Genomic DNA, 16806 nt, shown 5'->3' on the forward strand with positions numbered 1-16806 from the left:
TTTGTGTATAATACATATTTGCAAAGGTTCATACTCTCACATGAGTTTAGGTTCAATATGAGCGTATTTCCTGTTTCAAAGAGTCAGGGAAACAATTCTAATTAATCAATTCAAATTATCTATTCAGAACATTTTCCATCTTCCTCACAAAATTTTGAAGAGGAAATGAGAGTTCGACTAACCCTAACGATGTTATGATAAAAGACTCTAACGTTCGTGCATTTTCATTTCAGATGTCACAATGCTCAAGCAAATGCATCACAGTCAGTAAGTGTCGATTGTTCAATGACGTAAATTAAGCTGATTGACCTCGGACCAACCAGTAAAACTCATGGTACATCGACAACAAAATTTAGATTATGATTGTTTTTTAGATTCTGGCTATCCTTTTGAGAAATAGACAAATGTACATATTTTACAGATTTGGATCTGCTTGTATGTTTGCTTTCATTTTTCTCTGACTGTACTGTTGTTGCTTGTACGGAATGTTTTTGTCGTTCTGACAGTATTGCAGCTTCTGTAACCTCTTTAGATTTAAGGTTCAAGGACGGTGTATCCGGTGGTGTGGTTAGTAGGTCAGGCTCGTCGACGTCGAACCCCTCATCAAAGTTAATTCTACTAACTGTTTCTTTCTGTTGCCGAAATGTAGTAATTGAAGCGATGACATGCCTTTTTGGATTTAACGGACTGATGAAATTATTCGTGTTGATGACAACTCCTACTTGTTCACCTCTGTACTAAGTTGGTGTGAGTTGTTAACCAACAATTGTGTCCCTGGCTTCTGTCTGACTGTTGTAGTCTACATTGGCCTTGCTGTTTTGTTGTTGGACAGCAGTGAGAACAACTGCTGTTTTTGTGTCCATCCACTGGGCGAAACGCTTAGCGTTGTATTTCCTGGTAGACTGGTAGATGGTGGCTTGTTTTCTTTTTCAGGGCCGATTCAGGTCTACTGGATGATGTGTCCGGTTCCTTTAAAATAGCCTTGATTCAAAGGAGGTGTACTACAACCTGCATGGTCAGAGTTGGCGATGAATTTTCATTCCGGCTCTTTTCCATCCGACTTCATAGTTACAAGTAATGCTTTCAATTCATATGGTAGACTCAGTTCGACTATTGCCATGACCATGACGCAATGTTCATTTTGAAGTACAAACTATTGCCAATCAGGGCCGTAACTACCTATGAGGCAGGGGAGGCAACTGCCTCCCCTGAATTTTCTACACCAGTTTTGTTTTTGAAGTAATAAAATGAAAAATTGACAATGTGTACACGAAGAACTTGAATTTATATTATAAACAACAAAAGTTTAAAGTTTTAACAATGTTATCATGATACGTGATATATCTGTCATTTTTCGGATTTGATCGAAAGTGAACCGTTTCAGTATATATTTTTTTCGTGTGGCCGTCCGTCTGTTATTCAGTATTCGTACTAGAACACATATGAAACTTTGCTTTCGACAATTTTGAATAAAACTTAACTATTCACATTTATTTAGGGGGTCCATTAAACAGAGGAAGTTCTCTTTGTATTGTGAATCTTTTATGATATCGGAAATTCGGTACCGGCTGAATCAGCGGTTGGGTCATTTTTTAACGTCTCCCGGCCGATCGTACGAGAACATTATGGTCAATGCCTTAGTAGTTAAACACTCCCATTCGTAGAAACAGACACTTTCTAAACTAAGTGTATACTAGTTAAGAAAGTCCCTGGTTGTAGTTATATACATGTCTGTTCAGCTTTCAACAATATTGAAATTCAACTTGAGGTCCTCGACAATAAAAATATCTTGCTTTCTATGATCTTGCTTTATATGTTTTTTTAACTTACCAGTTTGATTTCTATCAAAAATATCTTTAAATACAGATAATAATTGTTTGCATAAAAATTGCTTCCAAGAACCAGCAATACTGATGATTCATAAAATTCATAAAGTAAGGAAATCGAAGGAAAACGGGTCATTTTTAGCCATTTTACTGCGAGAAAAAAAATCGGCGGAAAGGGGGGGGGGGGGCTCGATCGGCGGCCCCTAAACCCCTGCCTCCCCTGAATTCGAACCCTAGTTACGGCCCTGCCATTAGTCCATTGGATTATGAAAAGGCGAATTCAAAGTAGCGTGTCTTTATCATACTGCATTAGAATAATCAAATCATTGTCGGATCCGGGGGGGGGGGGGGGGGTGTTCCAGGGGTTGGACCCCCCTTTTTTTGACCGATCAATGCATTTGAATGGGAACATATAGTTGGAACCCCCTTTGTCCGGGCTTGGGAACCCCCCTTTTTAAATGGCTGGATCCGCCCCTGAAAATGATATTTAAAGGAACAACCTTTAGAATGAAAAATGCCAAAAACTGCGACGGGCAATTTTTATGATAGGGTCTCGTTGGGGTTAACGTATCAGAGAACAATGGGCAATAAAATAGGTGAAAAATAAAGAATAGAGAATGATGGCCATGTGGTACTTGAATATAAAGAATATAGACAAAACTTTTAACTAATATAAAAAAAAAAGCTAAAAAGAATAAAAAAAAAAAACCACCCGAGTTGAAAAACACCCACCCATAAACTAGTCTATTGGACTCATGTTCCAGACGGGAAAACATCACCATTATTATGTAGATATAAGCGAATGTGGTATGAGTGCCAAAGAGCCTCGGACAACTATCTATCCAATTTGTAAAAGTAAATCACTATAGGTCAAAGTATACGGGCGGCCTTCAACACGGAGCCTTTGCTTCCACCGAACAACAAGTTATACATGGCCCAAAATATAACAAGTGTAAAACCTTTATAAATAACTTATGAATTTGAATATAATTTTAAATTATTATCAAATTGATTATTAAAAAGATAAAAATAATAATAATAGTCATTGATATTACATGTATTATAATCATAATAATGATTGTTGTAAAAATTTGTTATATTATATTTTTTTGTACTAACAAAGTCGAAAACGGAAATGAACTATCTGAGAATTTTCATACCATTGTCCATTGTAACATGTGTATGTAAATATAAGTAGTTAGTGTAGTACACCTACATGCAGAAGGTAGCTGTGTCATCCAACATGTGACAACACAAACGCTTTCCCGGTTAAAACAAACATTACGCAATTCACAATTTTCTAAGTATTGATTTTCAAACATGTATATAAATAAGCTATTTAAAAAGGGTCATTTCCTAGTTTGTAATGATTCATTCCCGCTATAAATTGTTTATTTAGTAGTGTGACTGTTCATTTTGAAAGAATTGTGAGAGCAGAGGAGCTACATTCAACTGTACATCTTCAAAAAAGTAAGTCTACATAAAAGTAAAATCTTTATATTGTATTATATACCCAATGGAATTTGTCTATTTAGAATTTCTTCGGCTCTTATTTTGTTTTGATCTTAAAATTCAGTGCTGGTATTCACAGGTAAAATACAAAACACTATAATAGGATGCACGAGTGACTAGATGGGGAGGGGAGATGCATTTCTGTAATTTTTTACTTATTGAGTGTACTTTTCTTTATTCTTTAATTTTTTGTCCATTAAAAACTCCAATTCTTCATATTTTTTAACTTCGTTGTTCTCTATTATTTATTTATTTGGTTCCATTTTTCTATATTTTTCATATCTTTTATCAATTTTTATTTAGTATGTACCTGTATGAACGTGAACTTCGTCTATTATATCATATGTTATTTTTATAAGAATGCAACACAACAAGTAAATAAGAACGAAAAGCATTGAGACGACATTATTTGCCGCTATGCGCTTGCAGTTAATTTGATAACATGAATGTTATCGACAAACAAACAAATAACAGAGAGTAAATTATAAAAAATCTACCAGGAACTTAATCTGTACCACCCTATAGTATCGAATCGATTAGGGTTTTAGACATTCAAAATGTGTACTGAGTTCAAACGGTTTTACATATCAGAGATGTCACTGACTACATGTATGCCTGATATTAGGGGACGGTTTATTTTGATGCTTGTTTTGATTGAAATATTCTTGATTTTTTTTTAGATGGGAAATGACAGCGATTTATATTATTATTTTGGACAATTACGTCCTCCCTCTCCATGGTCCCTCTTTAGAAAAGAATTAAATACTTAGTTGAGAGGTCAGCAAAATAATCAATAAGCGAGCAAAACTTTAATTAAACAAACAAACAAGAAAGTCAAGAAACAAACCAAAATGTTTAATTTAGTCAGAACAAAGCAGCTTTGATACAGCATTGGTTGAAAATCGAACTGATTACACTTTAATGTGTGTCTCTCACACCAGCTTTTAATCTAATTAGAATATAGTTTTCTGAATTTGTTTTACCCATTTAGGGGAACAACGCGTGAGTTAATATATGTCTAATTTATTCAGTTTGACCAGTTTTTTATGCAATGTTGTAGCTTGTCAAATGAAGTCATGACCAGGTGACTTGTAAATGAGTTTCCAACTCCTGCTGCTAGAAACCGGAAACAGTTCCCATCGTACATTATAGTTTATATAGTGAATAAGTCCTTTCCCTGGGCCAGGGAAGGAACAATCAGGAGAGTTAGGTTGATCATTCGGAATATCATCAAGTTTGACTTTGCCCTGACCAAGCATTGCAAGACTGTTTGTTTTCCCTCGCGTGTCTGAGATGTCTAAAATACAAATCCTTTGTACATGATGTGCTTGAAAATAATTATGGGTATATGGTCGTGGATCTGTATGGTTGATCTACATTTCTGTTTTCTTTAATTGTTTTGTGCCATTTTTCTCTATTCTGTTTACATATTGTCCATTATTTTGTATACTTCATATTTTAGCATCTCACTATTCTCTATTCCTATTTTGTGTTGCCCTTTTCTTCTATTCCTTTTATTATGTGCCCATTACACTCCGCATTTTTGCGCCTGTCCCAAGTCAGGAGTCTCTGGCCTTTGTTAGTCTCGTATAATTTTTAATTTTAGTTTCTTGTCTATAAATCGGAGTTAAGTATGACATCCATTATCACTGAACTAGTATAGATATGTGTTATGGGACCAGCTGAAGGACGCCTCCGGGTGCGTGAGTTTCTCGCCTCCATCCACGCAATCATGCTCTGCATATACGCAATCATGCATTTCAATAAGATTTTTAGAGATTTCACAATCTGTTTTTTTCCGATGAGAGATTTTTAAACCTGTTAAACTTTTTGTACTTTTCAGAATACATAATTCATTTTAAGTAGCATTTCCTACTAATTATTTCATTGTCATTAAGTGTATTCCAGTATATAATCAAAAGTTTTTGAGTTATCTAGATTTTTGATAAAAAAATAAATTTTGTTAGTAATTTTATTTTTTCGTTTTGGATTAATTTCAAATTTTACGACGATTCATTTTATAAGATATGTCATTAAATTTGTTTTTATGAATAGATCATGTAGTTTACTAATAATAGGACATGATGATTAACATAATTAAAATAATATGTAACGTTATAATTATAAATAAAACAACTGCGTATAAACGTGTCTGTAATGTTTAGGAGTATTTGGGTATTTTTAGCTGTGTTTTAACTGATGGAGATTACGGGGTGGGGGTGGTGGGTGGTTAAGAGTCATACTCAGTTTGGCTTTGTGGCAATTATTTATAGCCTTTTTCGAATTATTTAACATTTGTGTCCACTCATCTTTGCTCGTTAAAGGTACGATATGACCCCGCGAAGATAATCTTGACTCGGCTCGATCTAATATTAATAGATGTGCATTCTAATGTTGAAGCCCATACACAAACCTTGATTTTTGGAGATGGTGCTTTTGGGATGCTGTCGTTGACGTTTTACATACTTCTTTTTTTTTTTTATTTATTTAAGAAATGAATGTAATATTTTTTTCTGTCTATGAAGAAGTAACATAAAAAATTTGGTGCACACTGAATAACGCGTGTAACGGGTTATTTAACAGTGTGCACCACATTTTTTATGTTATTTCGAATAGACAGAAAACATATTACAGTCATTTCTTATAATTTAATGCTAAATTCCATTTTAAACCGTAGCAAACCATGAAAAAACGTTGATGACGTCACGGTCACATGACTAAATTATGTCTATGGGCTGATAACAAAATAACGTCAGCCAATCAGAAGACGAGTTACATCCAAAATTAAATTATTCAAATATGAAGATTCTTAGCTAACTCAACTTCGATATAACCAATCGTTTATAAAAACGATAAAGTAAAATAATATGAAAATTTTTTATGCGATTTCTTAGATTTGTCCTGACTATGCATGAAATATTTGCCACTGTTCATTAAGCAATCTTCAGTCAACAATTTATTTCGTATATATCAGACGAGGATCAAATGGAAAGAAATTTTCATGATATAACAGAGTGTTTGGAGAATTCAAGATTGGGTCCTCAATTAACGCAACCATTAATTTTTAGTTTGATTTTCTCCAATAAGGTATTCTGTCAATTTTTTGCCCAATATTCTCTATTCCTAATATGTTTTAGAATCCCATTGTTTATCATTCTTTTTTTTTTCGCTTATTTTTCTATTTTTCTATATATATTTTGCCCCTTACTTTACCCATTTATAATATTTTCTCTATTCTGTTAACCAAATCCAGACGTTCAATGCAGCATTTCTTTAATCATGTTAATTTTGAGCATTTGAATATTTTACATCACATTTTTCACATGTTACCCATAATGCATAGTAAGAGGATTATCTTTTAATGAAGTTATATTTCTAGGTTTTTTTTTATTGTGTTTTTTTTTTTTAGAACAGACCAATTTTTATCGTGTTGAATTGAACTTTCTCTAAGGGATATACAGTATACTTCATTGGTTCCATTTTTAATCACAAAATTTGACGTTACGCTTTTAAAAATATACCCAATGAACTTCAGACTAACAACTCACAAGCACATGTCCCAAATTTTAAAACCTTAAAGTATTAGGGAAAAATCGGAGAAAAGTGCCCTTGCACTAAAAAATTAATAATAACATGAAAAAACGATTTTTAAAAACATTTCAAGTACAAGATAACCTTGTCAATATATATCGTTCTTGAAATGAACTAAATAATCCTAGCTTATTTTTGAAAATCAATAATTATATAATTTAAATTTCTCTTGAGCTTTTGAACATACACGACTGTAGTTTGAATTGTGAACTTTTAAATTTTGTAATCTTTAAATCCTCGTGTAAGATGTAAAATGAAGTGATTTATCATTTCTTTATACTTCCTGCATGGAAACGTCTGGAAAAAATTACAAAAACGCAGATTTATAATCATGTTATTACAAACTTGTTGAAGGCCGCACTGTGACCTACAGTCGTTAAATTTAAGTCATTTGGTTTCTTGTGGAGAGTTTTCTCATTGGCAATCATACCACATCTTCTTATTTTTATATTGGAATAGCCCGGGAACACAGTTATATTGTGGTCCATTTCTGCACAAAAAATGTCACTTGCATTTTCTCAATAAGATTTTGACAGTGTAGCGTTCTACTCTGAGACAATTTTTTTTTGGGCGAACTATATCGATGTCTACCAGTCTTAACTCAAAATATGAACAATTTTATGTACAAGAGGTGTTTACTTTAATTTGGCAGTTTCAGGCATACTAATTGTTGAAACATTTTTAACTGGACCAAACCACTATATCACCTAAACATTACCATAGGGACTTTACTACATGTCAGGTATTTAGCCCAACAATTGTCTGCATGCATTTAAAAAAAAAACTTTCGCCTGTGGCCTACTATCCAACATCCACGCTGGATAGTAGGGGCAAACGGCGTTTTTTTTTTTTAATGCACGCAGACGGTTGGGCCAATATATATCAGACCTTTGAATGTAATCATATCCTCCTAGTTACTATTTCATCATGATAAAGATAGAAATAAGATTGGATAGTGTAATACTATATGAAATACTGGAATGCAAACCGGTATGCAAGAATTTCCTAAACCAGAGACATCAAATACTAAACAAGATACAAACAATAGTATTGCTACAATGTTAAAAACCCCTACGAAGATTTTAAAGAAAATTTGATTCCTTAAATAGATACTAGAACACACCCGTGATATCGCGGGTCTGTGGCTGAATTAAAGAATATAACTATGTGTAAGCCTTATTTTAGTATTGGTATTGTCATCTGATAAAGTCATGCCGATTATAAGATGCACAGTTTTCTCTGCTTTCAACATCTTTCTGTTTGAACCCGTCGACCTGGAACTTATCAATTATTGGTATTATTAATTTTATTTGGAAAACAAAAGTCCCTGAAAAGGAGTATTTTTTAATCAACAGCATTGTCCTTAATGAGTTATAATTAAAGTTGAATTCTTTGATTCGCCGTTTTACGTCATTCCGGCTAACAAATTGAAAACTGTTCATGCTGTACCTATACGCCTTATTTTAAGTCCAGAATTATATTATTCGTATTGTCATCTTAGAAAGTCATACTGATTAAAATACTACAATCGGGAACAATGTGACAATGATTGAATTTAGTAGTGTCAACCCTGTGATTACGACCCGTGTATATAGCAAAATCCTAAATACAGCGTTTGGTGGTGCGCCTGTCAGATGCGGAACGTACAGATAAGGTAATAGATAACAGGTGAATATACTATTGGTATCGGTATCGGATTCGACCCGGAACTTCTTAATTATTGACAATATTAATTATGTGGGAAACAAAGGGGTCTGGAGTGGTGTAATTTTAATCAACAGCATTGTACTATATTAGTTAGATATAAAGTTGAATTCTTTGATTCATCGTTTTTACGTGATGACGGCTGATAAATTGGACCTCGTAATTTTAGTATTATAGATGTAGAAATAACTTTTAGGTGTTTTCCAGCCAATTGAGTACAATGCATAAGTGTGTGAGGCGAAGTGATATGCACCATAAACAAAAGTTAACCACTATCCTTGAAACAAGGAAGTAGTAACGTAGATAGATCCGCTTAGTGACAACAAGATAGGCCCACACTCTTAAATTCCCAATTTTGTTTCTTTACCATCAAATGAAAGTGTTGTGATCGATTTCCGAATGGTATATGATAAAAGGCGGTATCTTACATCAGCAATCTATACACAGACTACTTTAAATTCCCAAATTATTTTTTACCACCAAATGATACTGAATGTGAATTGTTTCCGATACATCAAAGGGTAAGAAATTTAATAATAATCTTCTTATTTCCGATATTGTATGAACAATAATAACTGTATACTTCAATTGGTTCGTACTGAAAGGCCCAGTATAATAATAGATAACAAAGAGCACTTTGCACGGTGATACGGTATTAATTTTGGGGTGACAACATAGGCTGCACAGTTTCTTTGGCTCGTATCCATGTGGACGGAGTTTCGAGCCTTGTCATTGGAGATGGAGCTATTAATGAGTATTGGTGCCCATCAGTGGAGAAGTGGGTATTGGTGCCCATCAGTGGAGAAGTGAGTCCCAAAACGTTGCTCTAAGAAGCATAGAGCCTATTATTTGTAGCAGTGATCGCCATAATGTTACTCCAAGAATATTTTATAATTAACAAAATTAATTTACTAGAAGATAAACCCTTTTTGTGCTCGATTTGAAACTACATGATAGAATTTTAAGACAAAACAAGCTCTCAAAGTAGAAAGAACAAATGGGGTCACAGAACTTGTTTTCTTGCTACATATTGAAATAGGGAAATCCACAACACTTTCTATTATAAAATAACTTTATCTAAGTTACCTCCCTTTATTTGGAAAGTTGAAAGAAAATGAATCAAACAAAAATATGGTGTTTTTTAATAGAAATACAGCCGTATATATGATAAAACACCAAAAAAAAATTATATTTACATCAAAAGTCTTACACACGAATTACATATTACTCTCAAAATTTGCAAATTTCATTAAAGATCTAGACAAACTGTTATCATCTACTACTTCAAAATCCAAGATGGATACCCGAGCCACCTTAAAAGGATAAACATGTCAACCATTATAAAGTGATCTTTTTAATTTCAATAAGAAGAAACATAAATGTATACACGCACTTGCTCTGCATTGGCATATTTTAAACGTGTTGCACTGCATATATAAATACACACACATCATCCACATGATAGTATTTCAAACGTTTTGCACTTTCAGGGTTTAATTTCTAGAACTAGAAAAATATTCATACGGAAATGCAGTTCAATTGTTTCAAGTGCTTTATCTATTTCATCATAAAATTTTGTTTGACGTCTGCAAATTTGTTTTATCTTTTGAATTTTTTTAAACAACATCATCCACAACTACAACCACAACAAATAAACATATTTTTTAATCAGATATAGGAAGATGTGGTGTGAGTGCCAGTGAGACAACTCTCCATCCAAAGAACAATTTATAAAAGTAAACCATTATATGTCAATGTACGGCCTTCAACACGGAGCCTTGGCTCACACCGAACAACAAGCTATAAAGGGCCCCAAAATTACTATTGTGAAATCATTTAAACGGGAAAACCAACGGTCTAATCTATATAAAAACGAGAAACGAGAAACACGTATAAATTACATAAACAAACGACAACTACTGTACATCAGTTTCCTGACTTAGGACAGGTGCAGCGGGATTAGACGTTTTAATAGAGGTAACCGGTGAGATCACGAACCGACGAATAATGACGAACGAACGTATTGGGAGCAGTGATTTTCATATTGGGTAAAGTTCTCTAATACCCCTTGACACCTCACAAAGTTTCCTTTATTAGAAAACAATGATAAAATACGAGCTTTCAGGTATAAGGATGGATATATAAGACTATGTATTTTTAACTTATATACCGGAAGTGCCTATGTACGGATCAAAACGAAACAGTACGTATAAATGTATACCTGTGGTGGTCACCTTCTACACTTTTAATGGTTACGTGGAATGATAGCATGATTTAATCATGGGGACAATCAATTAATTAGCCGCGGTGCATGTGTTTGAAAGAAAAACATATAGAAGATATTAAATATATATTTGTTAAGAAAATAAACATTTTAAATAGTAGGGACCGACCATTTAACTTTGAGATTTTTTTATGCGGCGCGACAAATTATTTTTTTCAAATTTAACATTCAATGATTTTTTTGTGGTAATTATCCAAGATAAGATTTTTTCCTTCCTTAAAATTCAGAATCAAATATATTCTTTCCGAAAGAACAATACCCTCTCCCACCCCCTCTTCATGTTAAATGGTCGGTCCTGGACAAATTATTTTTTTATTATTGGTTGCAAATTTCTTGCAAGGGACTGTAAGGGACTGTCCCTTACAAGAAATTTGCAACCAATAATAATAAAAAAAAAAATCAGTTTGACCACCCCCACCCCCAGTTTCCCCCGTCTTTTTTCTATGTATTATTTTATATCGCAGTTAAAGCGGGTATCGATAATCTACATTAAAGTGATGTATCTTTGAGGAGGGTATAAGGAGGGAACCATTTGATTCTGAAGGGCAGGTCTGGCAGATTTGGTCAGTCAGATTATTTATTTTAGAAAAAAAAATTCAACTGCTACACGCAAGATTATTTATTACACATGTATCATTTTACTGTATAATAGAATTTGGAGGCCAGTTTTTTTTTAGGTGGAAGCCAGCATATTTATTACTTTTTTATTACTGGCAAATAAATTTATTTTCGTGATCTGCCAGCTCCGATCCTAGAATCAAAGGGTCGTCCACTAACCCCATTTAGTATGCGGTATTGCTGGTATTATTTAAGATATTTGGTCTGGGAAAAAAGAATAGTACGCCGAAAACAAAATTGGAACTTGATTCGCTGGAATTATAAAACTATATTATTATATCTTATTTGGTTATTCATCGTTTATTCTGCGAAAGAACACCTAGTATATATGAAGTTTTCTGTTAAGTATTCTGTATTCGTTATTTTCTTTTTTTCCCTAAGTACAAAGAGTACAAGGAATCCCCCCTTTTTTTATTTAGCTCATTCTAAACAATGATTCGAATTAATACAAATGTTCAGTTAATTCTTTCTTAAGCTTTGCATGTATGCGCCCAAGGAGGGGTCACTTCCTATATAAAAGTATATACAGACGTTCATCTAGAATTGGCATTTTTCAACTTGTCAAATACATGACTGGATATGAAATTAAAACCTTATTATATGACTTGGCCGGTAATTTCAGGCCTAATAAATTACTAGGCAAAAATTATCAGTCAAATCTATGATTGGGGTAGAAATTTTGAACTAAGGGACCATCCATTTAATTGAAAATGGGACTGGGGGAAGGGCATGTTTAAGAAAGGGTATGTTCAAATTTCTCGTCAGAAATTATTTTTGTCTCTGCCATTTCTAACCATTCTTTATTCGTTCAGTATCTAAGAATTTGGAATCAAATTATTTATTTCAGAAAATACCCCCCTTTTTTTCCATGCAAGTTAAATGGTCGGTTTCTAAACTCATGTTTTGGTCACAATTTCAACGCGAAATGTGTGTACCGTTTGGGAGAGTTTGGTACTGCATCCAATTAAAGTTGTTACTTGTTTTTAAAAGCTTCAATTTTGCAATAATGAAAAATAAGAGAGCCTATCTTTTTATTTATATATGATTTCCTTATGGCCTGTCCTGCCGTTTAATTTCACCCCCCCCCCCCACCTTTACAAATCAAACGGTCGTTCTCTACTCTAGGTGCTGGCCAGAATTATTGTTTTTACCAAAATCAGACTAAAAATATTTTGTTCTAAAAAAATATAAGCCCCCCACCACTCCCACCAGAAAATGCTCCGTGACTGACGACGACAAACAAAATAAAAAAAAATAAAACAGGCAGTACGCGTATCAATCAATAAAAATGCACTTATAATCAAAGCGAGATAAAAATGAACACTTAGGCATCCTAACTTGAAATTAATGATCCCGTTTCGTGTCATACGGCAAAGTGGGTGATACGTTTGTGATCCGTACGTGATTCGTGATCTCACCGGTTACCTCTAATGGTACCAAACCTTCTCCCTTTTTCTGAAACAATAGCATAACATCACAACATAGAAAAACACACCATAAAATATCAATTGGCAGGCTTAACTTAATCAATAATTCAGTTATCATTCCTAATCATTTGGAGTACAGTAATCACATTTGGATGAAAATGTGTTTCAATATCAGTGTGGATTCAAACGGAGGCGCATGCACATATCGACTTAAAATAATATGGCAATTTTTCAATTTATGAGTCGGGCCCTTTCCTAAGAACAATACAAAGCAAACACGAACAAACTAACTAAAAACAACAGAAAAAAGGCAAATTGTTCGTCTAATTCATTATTTTTTGCAATGATAACGTAACAATTTGTGACAATGACTGTTTGCTCTTGAGCTGTTCCACCGTTTTCCCAGGTTAGTGGAGATTTAAAAAAAATATAGCTCTCGAAGACATATTATAGCACAACATTCCATATTCTCCAAGCTGTCCAAATGCAAGAGCTTGTAAAATAGCAATTGTCTTTGGTTGTTTTCTGTCGTATTTGTTTTCTTTATTGGTTTATCATCAATCAGACTACAAATTCATTTTAATCGGCTTTTTTTGTTAGAAAATAATTTAAAAAAAACGTCGTATTAATATATGATCGATAAATGACTGAAATATATGATCTATGAGCACTTGTTTAAAACATGTCAAGTACAAAAAACTACTTTATACGAGGTCGTAAATTTTCTTGTAAGTCTAGTGCCAAATCCTTGACCCGTGATCGATCGTCTTGTGACAGAAAGGAACATTGATATTACTTCCGCTTTCAGGGTATGACAAATGTATGACTATGGCTGCGTTGTAGGTAAGACATTACTTTAGCGTACAAAGTTATCGTTTGTTACACTTACTTTTATTTTGAATAGTATCCTATGAAAAAAGAGGGTGTGATTAAAAACTAGAATTTTTGCAATACAAATTATTGATCATTATTGTAATTAATTGTCAATTTGAATCGTTTTCATTTTTTGATTGAGATTCATATCAAGTTCCTTCCTGGTTTTGATAACGACTGACCTTGATTCTGTGCCGTTTGACAAAATGAGGCAAAACAATCAACTTAGTCAATGAAGTCAAATATTTGGTTTTGTGAAAGTGTTTCATATCCTCTTAAATTTTCAATGGCGGACACTCGAAACTGGTGTAAAATGCGTATTGTATAAGAGTAGCGGAAACACAATAGATTTGAAGTACTTATTACAACAGTTATAAACACTTAAACATTTAAAATTAACACGTTGGAACTTTAATATTGAAGAATACGTGATTAACTGCAACACTTTAATTCTTTATCACAATGAATTAACATTTAGATCTCTTTTGCATTATTTTAGATTTATTCAAATGGATACAATGAATTCCAGCAGTGACAATGTAACAACCAACACAACTGGTTTTAACTGGATTAAGAGGGAAGAAGAAGTGGCAAGTCTTCTGACTCCGGTTGTTGCATATATTTCCGTTCTCATGACTTCCGGTGTGATTGGCAATTCTCTCGTCTGCTACATCTGTTACCGGAAATGGAAAGAAAGAAAAATCAAATACTTCATTGGTTTTCTTGCAACTTTTGATTTGCTCACGTGCTGCATTTGTATGCCGATGGAAATAGTTATGCTACGACAACCTCTCTTGATTGAAAATGACATTCTTTGCAAACTACAGAGAGGTACACGTGCGATTACGTCTTTAGCTGCCGGAGGAATGCTTGTCATAATTGCTGTTGATAGGTATATCAGTATATGCAAGCACACACGCACGCGAATACAACCGTCACAGGCACGTCGTTTATGCTTAGTTTCCGTAGTATTGGCATTGCTATTTTCATGGCCAGCATTTATTTTATTTGGCATGAGAAGTAGTGACACCGATAAACAAGTGATTGCAGAAACACAATGCTCAACAATTAATGATTATGGTGATACGTATCCGCTTGTTTACTATGGGATTATATTTGTTCTGTTTTTCGGCATATCGATAGCGCTTGTTTTGTTTTACACTTTGATTTGGTTAAGAATTTTACGACTCCCGAATTTGACGTCATCAGCCATGTCGGCTGCAAAGAGACAGTCCGCATCTGAAAGTGCTGATTTAACTGCTGCTAGTTTTCAAAATACTTCGAACTTTGACACAGCAAATAAGTCAACGGAAGAATCTACAGATGGAACGTGCATGCTTTCTTTTAAGCAATCAGAAGAAAATGGAAACCCAAGAAGGAATACTTTGGACAGAAGGCGACACAGGTCAAATGTAGATGAAAGCGATTCTTGCGATTTTTCGACCGATATTTCGAGAAGTAATTCCATAGATCACAAAAGTAGAAAACAAAATTATCCTGCTACTGTGAACAATAACGAAAAAGGAGATACAGAAGTCATGCGACCAAGAAAAAATACACAGGAAAGTCGAAGTAAAAGCTTTAATAGGAAGTCCTCGTTCTTGGGTTCAATAAGTATATCAAGTAATGGTTCTAGACGATCTAACAGAAACATGGTGCGCAGACGTCGAATAACAATAGCTATGTTTGTGATAACGATTGTTCAAATTCTCAGTTTTCTTCCTTATATTGTGTTGCTTATTTGCAAAAGTTTTCTTCCGGAGTTTCTGTCTTCGCTTAACTCACAGGCTCAAGTTGCATATAATATCGGTATACTATCACATTTTATCAGCAGTGGTGTTAATCCATTTGTGTATGGATTTTGTAGTAAAATATTTCGGCGGGAATTTAAGAAAGTGTTCTGTAAAAAGCTACAACATTACTCTATTTTCCGAATGATTCATTCATGAACTTAATATTGTATTGAATACGCATGAAATGTTTTCTTCTCGATTGAAGCAAAAGAACAATTGACGAATAAGCCTAAATTGTATTCGCATATATATATGAAGCGTTATCAATTTGAACTTTAACATTCTTAATCTGGGCGCAGCTCGGACAAATAATAAGAAAGGTAATTTTTTGCCTATACAACAGCTGATGACAAATTACACAACACACATATACACAAATATATATTAGATTTAGAACAATGCAGATGAATTGCACCTGGCATTAAGCACAAATACTCTTTGAACAAAAGTTTGTCAAATCTCACAATTCTTTGTCTCTCATTTCCAAAGAATGAAACATTTGTTATGAGTGACACGAATGTATCAAAGCTTTTGTACTGATGAGATTCTGTTAAATTATGCATTACTTACATGTATGCTATTTTTGTAATAAATATGCAGATATATTTTGTGTTTAATGATGGACTGGAAAGGTAAACAAATTCATTCACCATATGGTTATTTCCTGTATTCGAATATTCAGAACAGAAAACTGCAAATGACTAGACATGGATATATTCAAAACCAAAACGTTCATTTCCGTCTTCAATTTGAATAAATAACAAACTTGTATATATATACTTGAATATAATTCAAAGTCAAATTTGTCTTCATATTTAATTATGTTATACCAGGCTTAAATATAAAACAGCTCAATAAGAAAAAGGGATCGACATGGCAAAATTTGAAATAATTTAAAGAGAAAACAAACTACCTAATTCATAATAAAAAACAAATGTGACACACAGTAACCAAAGACAACCATAGAATTGCATGCTCCTGACACGGAAACAGGTATATACAAAATGTGGCGGCAATTAATTTTCGTTGTAATCGATCAAGGAACAATGGTATAACAGCACAAGAACACACTGCTAAATTAATACATTGAATTTGTATATTTGTTATAAAAGCAACACCTCGGGCAGGACATTATCTACCTGTATCAACGAGCCCACGTGACGCACCTGATATAACCT

The 16806-nt window shown here is 33.7% G+C and overlaps 1 protein-coding gene across 3 annotated transcripts; it reads left to right on the forward strand.

The window, feature by feature from the left end:
* Positions 1-3156: 3156 nt before the first annotated feature.
* On the forward strand, positions 3157-16233 carry LOC143053397 (uncharacterized). 3 transcript variants are annotated; one of them, XM_076226193.1, is made up of 2 exons: positions 3157-3296; positions 14335-16233. In XM_076226193.1, exon 2 carries the CDS (start codon positions 14345-14347, stop codon positions 15782-15784), a length of 1440 nt encoding a protein of 479 aa, XP_076082308.1. In that variant the 5' UTR covers positions 3157-3296; positions 14335-14344; the 3' UTR covers positions 15785-16233. The 3 variants fall into 3 exon arrangements, with proteins under 3 accessions (XP_076082308.1, XP_076082307.1, XP_076082309.1); XM_076226192.1 differs by lacking the exon at positions 3157-3296 and adding an exon at positions 8738-9154; XM_076226194.1 differs by lacking the exon at positions 3157-3296 and adding an exon at positions 13595-13805.
* Positions 16234-16806: the final 573 nt, after the last annotated feature.

Source organism: Mytilus galloprovincialis, chromosome 12 (genome assembly GCF_965363235.1).
Source record: "Mytilus galloprovincialis chromosome 12, xbMytGall1.hap1.1, whole genome shotgun sequence".
In the NCBI taxonomy this organism is placed as follows: Eukaryota; Metazoa; Mollusca; class Bivalvia; order Mytilida; family Mytilidae; genus Mytilus; species Mytilus galloprovincialis.